The sequence below is a fragment of the Nuphar pumila genome, chromosome 2 (genome assembly GCF_984573655.1).
Source record: "Nuphar pumila chromosome 2, dmNupPumi1.hap1.1, whole genome shotgun sequence".
NCBI lineage: Eukaryota > Viridiplantae > Streptophyta > Magnoliopsida > Nymphaeales > Nymphaeaceae > Nuphar > Nuphar pumila.
This window is the reverse complement of record NC_143250.1, coordinates 25,123,931-25,136,219: the sequence shown is the minus strand read 5'-3', so window position 1 is coordinate 25,136,219 and position 12,289 is coordinate 25,123,931. Positions and strand designations below refer to the sequence as shown.

The 12,289-nt window shown below is 40.1% G+C and overlaps 1 protein-coding gene across 1 annotated transcript; it reads right to left on the bottom strand.

Moving 5' to 3' along the window:
• Nucleotides 1–579: 579 nt before the first annotated feature.
• Nucleotides 580–2,867, bottom strand: LOC149845058 (uncharacterized). Its single transcript, XM_089995477.1, has 2 exons — nt 2,726–2,867; nt 580–926 (listed from the first exon to the last, which is right to left on the bottom strand). The coding sequence occupies exons 1-2, from the start codon at nt 2,837–2,839 to the stop codon at nt 804–806; spliced, it is 237 nt and encodes a 78-aa protein (XP_089851603.1). The 5' UTR covers nt 2,840–2,867; the 3' UTR covers nt 580–803.
• Between the last annotated feature and the right edge of the window lie 9,422 nt (nt 2,868–12,289).

Sequence of the window (12,289 nt, the reverse complement as noted above, 5' to 3'; positions counted from 1 at the left end):
ATTCCGGCAAGCTCCCCCCTTAAGCGTTCTTCAGTCTCTCTGCGAGCTCCCCCCTCCAGTGTCCTTCTCTGGCAAGCTCCCCCCTCTTCCGGCATAGGGCCTACCTTCTTCACAAGCTTCATCATCTAGGCAAGGACATAAAAGCTTTTTTATACAACCTCATGTGATTTCGATTCATGTGATTTGAACCATGAGATTCCAAATCTCACAGGCTGGAGTGACTTCGTATCACATTTTATTTGAAATCACATGGGCCCTTTTCTCATGTTTGGTTGGTCATGAGAAATGGGGCCATATGATAATCACTCTCATTCAAATGAGAGCAAACACGCCCTTAAATTTTTTGCACTCGCTGCCCTTGTTTCTTCTTTTATATATTGTACGAGTCACGCTCAGAAAAAGGCCGTTTAAGTCAATATAGAAATCGGCCATCGACTTGTCATCCTGACCTGACTTATCAACCTCATCCAATAACTGCAAGTCCACTGGGTGGTGGTTGACCTAATTGGTGAAGTTAAGTGAAGATTTATCCCTCAAACTTTAGCTCTCAAACAACAAGATGATGAACAAGAAGCTCAATTTTTATTTTTTTGCTATACTAGTGGCCGGTATAATCATTCAGTATTTCAATAAACATAATTGGGTAGTTCAAAGGTTAGCGGCCTCACCAACTTGATAAGCACCATCCCAACCACAAATTGGAACAGAAAGACACATTCGTAGCAAAACACTTTGAGTTTCAGATGTATTTCTCTAGCACTTCATTGTAATCCTTATATTCATTATTAACATGTACAATGAAACTATGCCTGACCTTTCCCATCCCTTAACTTGGGCTCTCCATTTTCTCCTTTGCAAGGTTCTTCTCCTGACATAGAAATAAGCCTCTTTATAGAAAGTTGAGCTGACTGTATTGCGTGCTTGATCTGTAATGCAATGCAACCATAGTAACATTAGCATAGCTGCATAGTTAGATACAACATAATGGAAATATGAGCAATGCATAAATTGAACATGTTTAAAACCAATGGGCTGCCTACTACACATGACTAGCCCGTACTTTAGACAATATAATCACACTTGGCAAGCAGTTGAACAAATGCAGTAGATGATCCAATTATTTCCCAGTAAGTGCAGAAGAGGATTAGATTACATGGAGACAGAAATACTCTTTACTCTGTCTCTACTCTCTAAGATCAGCTTCCATATGACTAGGCCTTCTTTAGACAATAAATAGAACTGCGACTACCAGACAGTGTTGAGTAAAGAGTCTACCAGCCAATTGGCCAAGTACTTTGATAGCAAAAGGAAAGACATCAATAATCACACATAGTCAATAAACATAGAATTGGAAGATCAGATTTAGTGACAATTTTTTGGGCTGGCAAGCAGAAACCATTTTCTCCAGCGACCAACCCAAACTTCCAGAAGCAAGATGGAAACATCGATAAGCAAATACATTGTCGGACAAACTTTCGCCAAGCTTCGGAAGAGCACACCGAGTCGCATGTCTAAATAGTACAGTAACTTTACCCAAGTCTGTAAGTCTCTCCAAGAGATGATATATGAGATGGCTGGCTCAAATTGAGTCACAGAGACAAACAACTTCACCTGAGTTGGCCCTTGAGGGCATCATCATCCATGAAAAGTTAGTTTCACCGCCAAGCAACACCAGCCATAATCCAATCCAGTGTCCAACAAAACAAGAGCCATAGGACTTGAGAATTCTGTATAAGCTTAGCTCATTGACTCTAGCCTAGCCTGTCAATGGCTCGAAAACAACAATAATACCCAACTAACATGCTGTGCCAATGGAGTTAACCATTTGATAGTCATGTCCAACTCCGACGCCTCGACCTCCAGGTGGTCAGGCCTCTTCTTTTATGATGAAGAAAGTAGCAATCTATGTGTAAGGGAATATTTATGAGCTAACGGGTATCAACCATCCATCAACCAAACCAAACCAAACCCCGCGCTTGAAACTAGGAAAGCAATTGTGTTCAAGTTAGATCAAGTTGTTAACAGATCTCCATCAACCAAATCAAGCAAACTCGGGCTAACTTAGCTAGTAGACTTGACCATCTATTCCAAATTCAATGATCATAGCAACACTTGAACTCCTCCTAATCCAGTTGTCATCATCACCTAATAATGAGTTTATCAGAATTTATGGCAGACATAGGACCGCCATTAACAACAATCAACAGCCAAATGAGACTGATAGGCTTGCCAATTACACCCATGACAGCCAGCCAGTCCTCACCAGGAAGGCCAATCGACTCGGAATGTTGTGCAAGGAAAGGCCGGGATGACCGAGTCAACCCCAACTTTCACGAGTCTCAGGGTGGAGCGAGTTCTTCTATCCCACCAACAATCTCAAGCCGGTTTAAATTACCCGAATCTCCACCATCACAGATCCGATCGGAATGGAAGCAGGAATTAGATTCTCGTTGGCTGCGCCCCTAGTGGGAAACGAAGTAAACGATCCGACTCCGAGCCCCTTCGTTCCACAGACTAGGGAGAGTTCGAATGTAGGGTTTTTACCCCTTCTTTTCGATAGAACGAGAATTTGAAAAGGAAAATACAAGAATCAAAAGCATACACGAAAGGATAAGACGATTTAAGCAAGGAGAACAATTCGACATGAGATCAACACCCTTTTTTGAAGAATATGAGAACTCCATCAAACCCAATGATTGAAATCAGAAGAGAGAGAGATGCATACAGGGTCAAGGGCATTAGGGTAAGGACCGTAGTCTGCGGTGAGCAAGAAGTAAGCAGCAGTTGCGGTGCCGACCATCGTCACCCTCCTCACCAGCCTGTCCGTCCTCGGATCCATCTCTCCATCCCCACGCACTCTCTCACCAAGCAGCACAATTGATTTATTCTTGCAATGTTATCCCAGGATTTTTTTTTATTTTCCATAATTTTTTTTCTTAATATTCATCCTAAACCCTACCCGAGCCCTAACCCTGGCCTACCCTAATCTAACCCTAAACCCTACCCCCACCTTAAAACTAGGCCGTCCCAGAACCCAGTGTCGTCCTTTCAAAGTCCAGCCTAAAAATTATTCGGCTCAGGCAAAGGGCAGGCCTGAATCGGGCCCTTATTAGGGGTGTCAATGGGTCGGGTTTATCCGAACCTTAGTTGTGTCGAACCCTATAGGGTGATAAATAAGAAACTCAATTAAGGCTCGAGTATGGACCTGAAGATCTGATTAATACATGGAGCTGGGTATAGTTTGTGAAATTTTATACCTTTGACCTGAGTTTCGATTAAGGCATGCAATTTTTTAATATAAAAAAGATAAAAAATATTATTTTACCGGGTATAGCCCGGGTCTGGTTCACGTAGTTCTTATCCGGTTTGGGTATAGTTTCTCTTATGATGGGTTCGATTAGACCTGAGTCTGGACCCGATACCATACCCAAAATTCAGGGCCAAGTTTGGTTCCACCTGAGTCCAAACCAAACCCAACCCATTGACACTCCTAGCCCTTGTGAATGTCTAAAAAAACGGTAAATATTAAGAGAGAAAAGTAGAAACCCTAATTAGGGCTTCTTTGGAATCTACGAACTCGGATAGGAGTTTATGCATTTGGCAAAAAGTTGGTCACACCACAAGCTTGGATGGGAGTAAGGGCTTTGGTAACGTCCCAAAATTTTAACTCAAATTTTTAGATTTTTTTTATTGCATAATTTAATATGAAGTTTGGTCTAAGGCATTGCCTTAACCGAATTAAGCTTTAAGGTGTAAGCCTACTCAAGTATCAACGTTTAACAGCCTTTTAGAACAAAATTTGTGAAAAAACCACCGAAGACAAATTTGAAAGGCATTGTTCTACTAAACTAAGTTCTAGGAAGTCAGCCTGCACGCAAGCGCCTTATAGAACTTAGTTCAAATAAGAAACTACCTTAACCAAATAAATTGACAAAAAACAACGAAAAATCTTTTCTTTTAAAAATGGGTTACAAATCTTGGACGAATCACATGTAATATAAACATAAATTGGAATGGATCCTCCCTTAGAATTGGGTCCATGTCCCAACTCAAAATCTGGTTCCAAACAAAAGAAACTGAATTCTAAATATACAACTATCGTAGGAAACATGTCACATCCCAAACTATTGAACATTTAAACAAAGAGACAATTAAAATAAAGTTTACATCAATCAAATGTCTCAAGTTTAATGTAAAACCTGAGATTTTGTTGATAATTAAAATGAATAAATGATAAGATTTTAATTCATATTATGTCAAAAGCAACTGGCAGGTAGAGGTCAGCAATAGCCGCCTCAGCAGAGATACATACAGAGGTGTTAGAAGTGTCGTAGGATGCACAGTGGATCCAATTGCCCTAATGAGACCACCATCTGCTACTATTGTGTCACAAAAGGCCATTTTGTCTGAGACAACTACAAGAGGCAGAATGATGAAAGAAGACAACAGCTAGGGAGAAATTAGCCCCATCGACAGTCGCAGCAGCACCACCACCAATACCAACAGCCGCAACACCAACAGCAGGTTCACCAACAAAATTGTGTGCCAGGATGCGTATATGCAACCACGACAGATCAGATGCAGTCAAGTGATTTGGCCCAAGGTACGGTTCTTGTGGCTGGATAAACCACTTTAGTCTTGTTCGATAGTGGGTTTACTCATTTTTTTGTTTCAGTAAATTGTGCAAGTCAATTGGGATTACCTGTAGAACCACTTGTATTTTCCCTTGATGTTCGTACCCCAATTGAAAACACTTCCTTGTGTGTTTCTCATATCCGAGATGTTAGTATAGAGTTGTGGGGCAGGTCTTACCTGTCGACTTGGTCCTACTTGATATGAACAATACAATATCATATTGGGTATGGACTTGTTATTGGAGCATTATGCTAGTATCCTGGGTCGAGAAGAGAAGGTCGTGCATTCGAGACCAGATATCCTAGAGGTTGTGTTTAGGATACCCATACCCATCTTATGTAGTAGTATTATCTCGGTTGTGAAGGCTTAGAGATGTTTGGATAAAGGACACACTGCCTTCTTGGTTAGTGTGGTTGGAGCAGAGTCTGAAGTTTCGTCAATAGAAGACCTAGACATAGTCAGGGAGTTTTCAGATATTTTTCTGGAAGACCTATTTGGACTTCCGCCAGTCAGAGAGGTGGAGTTCGGTATCGACTTATTGCCTGGGACAACACCAATATCCAAAGCACCATATCGTATGGCGCCAGCAAAACTCGAAGAACTTAAGAAGCAACTGCAGGAGTTAGTGGATCGTGGATTTGTTAGGTCGAGTGTTTCGCCTTGGGGAGCACTAGCCTTATTCGTCAAGAAAAAATATGGATCAATGAGGTTGTGCATAGACTACCGTTTGCTCAACCAAGCGACCATTATGAATAAGGGCTCATTGCCGAGAATCGAAGACCTGTTTAACTAGTTGCCCAGAGCGAGAATCTTTTCGAAGATCGATTTCCATTCTAGCTACCATCAGCTATGAGTGAAAGAGAATGACATCCAGAAGACCACCTTTCGGACAAGATACGGATACTATGAGTTTGTGGTGATGTCATTTGAACTTACGAATGCCCCGATCGTGTTCATGGATTTAATAAATCGAGTGTTTCGCCCCTACCTTGATTCTTTTGTTATTGTCTTCATAGACGATATTTTGGTGTATTCGGAGAGTAAAGAACAACATCGAGATCACTTGCGGATCATCCTCAGTACATTTAGGGAACACCAGTTGTATGTTAAGTTCTCTAAGTATGAGTTTTGGCTCGAGAAAGTTATGTTATTGGGACGTGTGATATCGAAGGATGGAGTTGCTATAGACCCTGCTAAGTTAATTGAGCCTTTTTTTTTACGTTGTTTTGATCAAGCATACTCATAAATTCATTTTTTGCTAAAATGTTTTGAATGATTTTGAAGGTGAATGTCGTCCTAGATTGGGAGCAGCCGAAGAATGTTCGTGACATCCAAAATTTTCTTGGATTAGCGGGCTATTATAGATGTTTTATCCAAGACTTCTCACGAATAGCTATGTCGATGACGAAGCTTATGAGAAAGGGAACCAAGTTCGAGTAGGATGCCAAGCGTGAGGAGAGCTTTCAAACTCTGAAGATGAACCCTACGTTAGCCCCAGTCTTGGCTCTACCATTTGGCAGTGGAGGTTTTGTAGTTTATACCGACGCATCAAGAACTGGCTTAGGATGTGTCCTTATGTAGCATGGGAAGGTTATTGCTTACGAGTCTCATCAACTAAGATTTATGAGAGAAATTACCCCGTTCACGATTTAGAGTTGGCAGTAGTTGACTTTGCACTAAAGATATGATGCCACTATTTATACGGGGAGAAGTTCGAAGTATTCTTAGATCATAAGAGTTTGAAATACTTATACTCGTAGAAGTAACTCAATATGAGGTAGCGAAGATGGTTTGTAAAGCCTCGAATTTCTAAAACATTACTTGGTCAAAACTTCATGGATTTCTTTTTTTTTCTTTATAGTGAAACTTAAAAAAGGTTTTTAGCAACGGAAATGGACCATAATGAGTCATTGATTTTAGAAAACACTGGGCAAGTCACAGGTATATAGCCAAGCACTCATTGATCACCAAAGTATTTCATTTATCAAAACAAGTTGTTTATTATAAATATCACTGCTTGAAAAAACAATATTCTATGAAACTGGTTTTTATAAAGGAAGTAGAGCAACACTGTCTGAAGAAACTCTGAAACTCGATGTTGCCTTGCTCCGCATATCACATCGTAGGTTTAATACTTGTATTCCCTATTAAACATGGTCAGAACCATTGTTGATTTAGTAAGAAAGCATTCAAATCAAATCAAGTATAAACTCGTAAAAATACACAGACCACTTAGGGTCATAGTTTGCAACAACGATGCTTAAGTCTCCATGACTTAGCATGTATCGCGAAAGCCACCTCAGGGCCACGATTAGAACCTTACGCTCAAGTATTCAAAACTTGGCATATATTACGTGAGCCTCCTCAGGGTCTCAATTAGAACATCAAGCTCAAGTCTTCAAGACTTGGCACATCTGTATCCCATGAATCCAAGTGAGAGCTCTTCGAGCTTAACTTAGTCATGTAAAAACAATATGAGTCTTTAACCCTATTGGTCAAGTAGTATACCGATTTCAAAACCTTCCACAAGGTTATGCAAGACTTGTTAGAACAACGCACATTCATTTATACATTCGTACATCGTTGAACCTAAAACTAATACATCATTTCGATATTAACCGTTCACCCCCTGGTACACTAGAGAAGCTTGAACTTCGACATCAACGCGATATTTTGAGAGTTTATTATTCTATATATTTTAGATACCCTAGAGGCCTGATGACCCTGTCCATGTTAGGGTGGTAGAACTCATACCAGGATAACCCTAACAGGACATTTCGGATGCTTCCTCTACTGCAGTAGTGAGGTTCAATCGTTAGATCTTAAGGATAACCCAACCTCCAAACCTTCTGAGTGACAGGAGGTCTCCTGAACTCTTTGGTTTATGATAAATACGTGTCACTCACGCCTGTATCATCACTGTCTGCCACAATGAGCAATAGTCCTAAAGGGGTTCAGCAGCATAATCGTTCTTTATAGGACAATCGAATGCCACCCGTGCAAACCAGTGTATTCCGCACTAAGAAAAATATGTACCACAACCCCATTCAGTATTCTGAAGCACGGTCCAATCATGTGGTCAAGGGACTACCGTTAAGTTTTATTCATATGCATGTATGACTCTGCTATCGGCATCTACGGCCTTTACGAGCACTTCACCTATTTTGGGTGGATAACGAACTTCGACACTCAGGCCCTTACAAGTCTAGTAGTACAATAATATTTTACATAAGCATGCATGTACCACGATCACATCGGATTGACTGCTCGGCATATATAGCCGCAACAAACACTTGTCCTAGTCAAAGTGCAACAACTACTCTAGCACACCGGCCCTTACGAGTAGGGTTCCCTAACAGGCGAATGTGAACTGAAGCATTCTGGTAGGGTTCCGACTACAGGGGCATTATCGTGTCATTCAAACTAGTCCAGACAAGTCTTTTCCCAAAAAATTCGGCAGCACTTCCTCTATTTAACGGAGAAAGCGTAATGACCTTTCCTAGTTATAGAAAGTAATTTGTCAAAAATTGGGCAATACCCCCTCTCTTTGATAGAGTACGTGTTACACTCTTTCTAAGCTCATAGAGCTCATTTCAGAAAATTCGGCAGTACTTTCTCTATTTAACGGAGAAATATTGCTTTCTTTTAAGCTCGGTAAACATCTTTTCAGAAAATTTGGCAGTACTTTTTCTCTTTGATGGAGAAAATACTACTCTTAACTCGGGGATAGATGTACATTATTGTGCATACTTCGTACCTATTGTGGTTTGTTGAAACCTTAGGTCTTAGCTAGACTATGCGCAAGTGACTTAGGTTTTTACGAAAAAGCGATTTTGCGCAAAAGCGAAAACTTTCTAATAGAGACTTCTTTCATTAATCAAAATTTTAATCGAGGAGTGACATATGGAATCACATTGACAATAGGAGTTGATCTTCATTTGAATGCTTATTTATGCGCAGCTATATGTAATATAAGTAGAAGCCTGTGCGATATAGGGTGACAACGTAAATGAAAGCATATGTAATGTTCGATGGAGGAAACAAAACTAAATAAGTTGCAGAAAGAAAATATGTATATATTTGCAAAAAGTAGGAGCCTTGACATCGTTCGATGCAATGACAATCTTAAAAGCATAAGCAAATACATATACATATAATATGCATAAAGCAGAAGCCTTGGCAGTGTTCAACGCGACGACAATCTTAAAATCATAAACAAATACATATATACGTAATATGCAAAAATCAAATACGTATATATTAAGAAAAGTAGAACCTTGGCATTGATTAGTGCGCAAACCTACCAAGATATGTGACGGTGCTCCAATGAGGTGGTTGAGGCACTCCTAAGTCATGGTTGACATGTCCTTTATGTTTGGTATGGTCATAACTAAGAGTGTCTCTTGCAGCTTTTGATGAAACGACAATCTAATGAAGTCTAGACCAAGAACCGGTTTGGACCAAGCTTAGGTCGAACTAGGTTTGAATCTACCTCAACTAGGTTAGGCTTAATTAGTCGGATGGGTTGGATTTAGGCAAGGAAAGGGTAGAGAAGATCAAACTGTTAAAAACAAGAGGTCATGTCCCAACTAGGTTCAAACTGGGTTAAGTGGGTCCAAGCCCACCCTAACTAGGCTAAGTCTAGGTCAAGTGTGTTTGACCTAGGCTAAGACTAAAACAAAAGAGAAGAGAGAAAAGCTAATATGGTAGGTTAAGTGGGTTTTGAGCAACTAGGCTCAACCTAGGCTAAACAGGTCCAAACTCATTGTAAGTGGGCATGGTCTAGGCTAAAACCAAGGGAGAGGAGAGAGAAGAGAGGAGCTAGAGTGAAAAAGAGGAGAGAGAAGGAGGGGGGGGGAGCGATTTTTCTAAAGGGAGCTCACCCCAATTTATAGATTTTTATATGGATCTTGGATTTACATATGGTGTGGATTCGATCCATGCCCTTTACTTGATCTAAGACCCATACTTGGGCATAAAGCAACAAAATGATTTCTATATCCTTATGGAGCCCACAACATTTTTTTGGTGAGATATTTTTATATGATCTATTAGATATTTTTGTAAATCTCACAGATTTTTGGAGTTTTGTTGATATTTTTTGCGAAAATTTATAAGTACATCATTTTCTTCGTATCGACAAAACTAAAAAAGTTGGCTCGTTGAAATCTTTTAATTTTACTTAGAGAAAAAGTCATAGCTCCTTAACTATTTGAGCATATATTTGTGAGGATACATATGTCATAAGTATAATTGGTTCGTTGAAATTTATTTGTTTCACATTTCGGATTCATATGTTATTTTTACATAAAATTTCTCATGAATTTATTGAGAATTTTTGCTGAAAAATTATGGGCCATACATCATTACCCCGTTAAAAGAATTTCATCTTCGAAATTTTGTTAAGAGTACTATATGAATAGCTTAGGATACTTCTCCCGCATGTTGGATTCAGGTTCCCAAGTGCAATCGTCTATGCCATGATATTGCCATCTCACTTTAACAGGTAGAATGACCTTGGTTCTTAGTACTTGTTCTTGACGGTCCATATTTTTTACTGGTCTTTCCTCCACCGTCATGTCTTTTCAGATGTCGATGTCTTCATATTGGATGATGTGAGAAGAGTCATGAATATATTTTCTAAACATGAACACATAAAATACATTCTGTATTTGTGCATATTGTAGTAGCAATGCTACTCGGTACGTTGTCTTTTCGATCCTGTTCAAAATTTTGAAGAGATCAATGAATCTAGGGATGAGCTTCCCCTTCTTTCTAAAATGAAATACGCTTTTTGTTGGGGAGACCTTGACGAAAACCTTGTTTCTAACTGAAAAAGTGAGTTTCTTACGCTGTTGATTTGCGTAGCTCTTCTATCGGCTCTGAGTAGTAAGTAATTTCTCTCGGATTATGTGTACTTGCTCAGTATAATGCTATAGTACAATGGGCGAGTCCAATGTTTGCTCACTCACTTCTTCTCAATGGATTGGTGATCGACAAGGCCTTCCGTACATGACTTCATATGGTGTCATCTCAATGCTAGCGTGATGGCTAACGCTAGGTGTGAATCTCAATCCCCTTTCTATTCTAACATACAAACTCATAGCATGTCCTCAAGAGTCTGTATGGTACAATCAAATTGCCCATCAGTTTGAGGATGAAATATCATACTAAACTTAAGTTTCGTTCCAGAACTCTTTGCAACTGTTCCCAAAAGTGAGGTGAATTTTGGGTCACTTTTAGAAATAATAGATATCAGCTAGAAGCAATTAACCATACTCGGTTCATGCAATTGTAAGATGGGTGCATGGATTCAGGAATAGTATTAAGTGAAATAAGAAACTCACAATTCAAAATTTGAAGAGAGCAATTTTCTGGTATTTGCCAAGGGGCAACCAAAAAATTACGCTGGATCTAGACCTATATCACAAAGAAAAGATAAAAAAGGCTTATGACACACTATAAAAAAGACACAGGACACACTATGATCATCTATGACCGAGTGTCAATGTTAGTGATCATCTTGCCACTCTTCAACATGCCAAAGAGAATTCCTGGCTCATGGCTGAGAGCCAGAGAGAGAGACGAACCATAATCGTCGTGAATGTTGGTCGCTGTGAAGATTGAAAGCCCGGCTTAGCCGATAACCTTTGGTCGGAAGAGAGGGCGGAGGGGGGATGAACCGCAGGACGAGCTTGGGGATGGCGCTTTGCAGCCTGCGAGAGGGAGAGGGAAAGAGTCAATAGAGGGCTTAGGGACCCTAAGTTAGGGTTTAAAAAAAAAGTTGCCTTTTGTTACAAAAGGCTAAAAGTCGATTTTCATTTCGTCGAGCCTCAGCTGATATGTATCGGTATTGTGACTCGGCAATTTTTGGATGTTTCAACCCACTAAGCGGCCGAGTCTCGATTAATCAAAATGATCATAACTCAGCCGAGTCACTAGTGACTCGTGACTCAGCCGAGTCACTAGTGACTCGTGACTCAGCCGAGTCACATGAGTTTTGAACTTGAATCAGGCGAGTTTGGTTGTATGCTGAGTCACGATTTTTTTGACTTGTCTGTGTTCCAATCTTGAGTTGACTCGGCCGAGTCCTGAGTCAACTTGCCAAGAAAGCCAACCATGGTAGGGGGGGACTTCTTCCGCGCCATTAAACACGTCCTTGTTTGAAATAATTTGTTGAATACTTTACAAAAAGCTGCCTAACTGTTGAAGTAGAGCTTAAACAAGTTCCAACTAGTTTGTGTGCTTCAGCTCGTTTAGTTTACAGCTTATATATAAGCTCCAGCTTGACTTATTTGATAAAGAACGAGCTCGATTGGAGCTCAGCTAAGCAGAACTCAAGCTGCTGGGACTCATGCTGGACAAAGTCCAAATAGTGGCCTACAGTGCTTATATTCAGATAAGCAAATGCATATTTGCACTCCGAAGCTCGATCCGTTTATCATTGGATTTCTACCTGCTTTGACAAATCCCACTAATCAAATTTCAATTCGGTAGGGTATCTGACTGAAACCCGATTCATTGACATCCCTAACGGGCTGTTTGGTCAAAGAGGGGGCAAACCTGACTCATGTTGGGGTGCTGGTTTTCAGGTTTTTGATAACAAAAAAAAAAAAACAAGGCTTGCAATTTTCTTGCCAGCCATTTTTGAAAA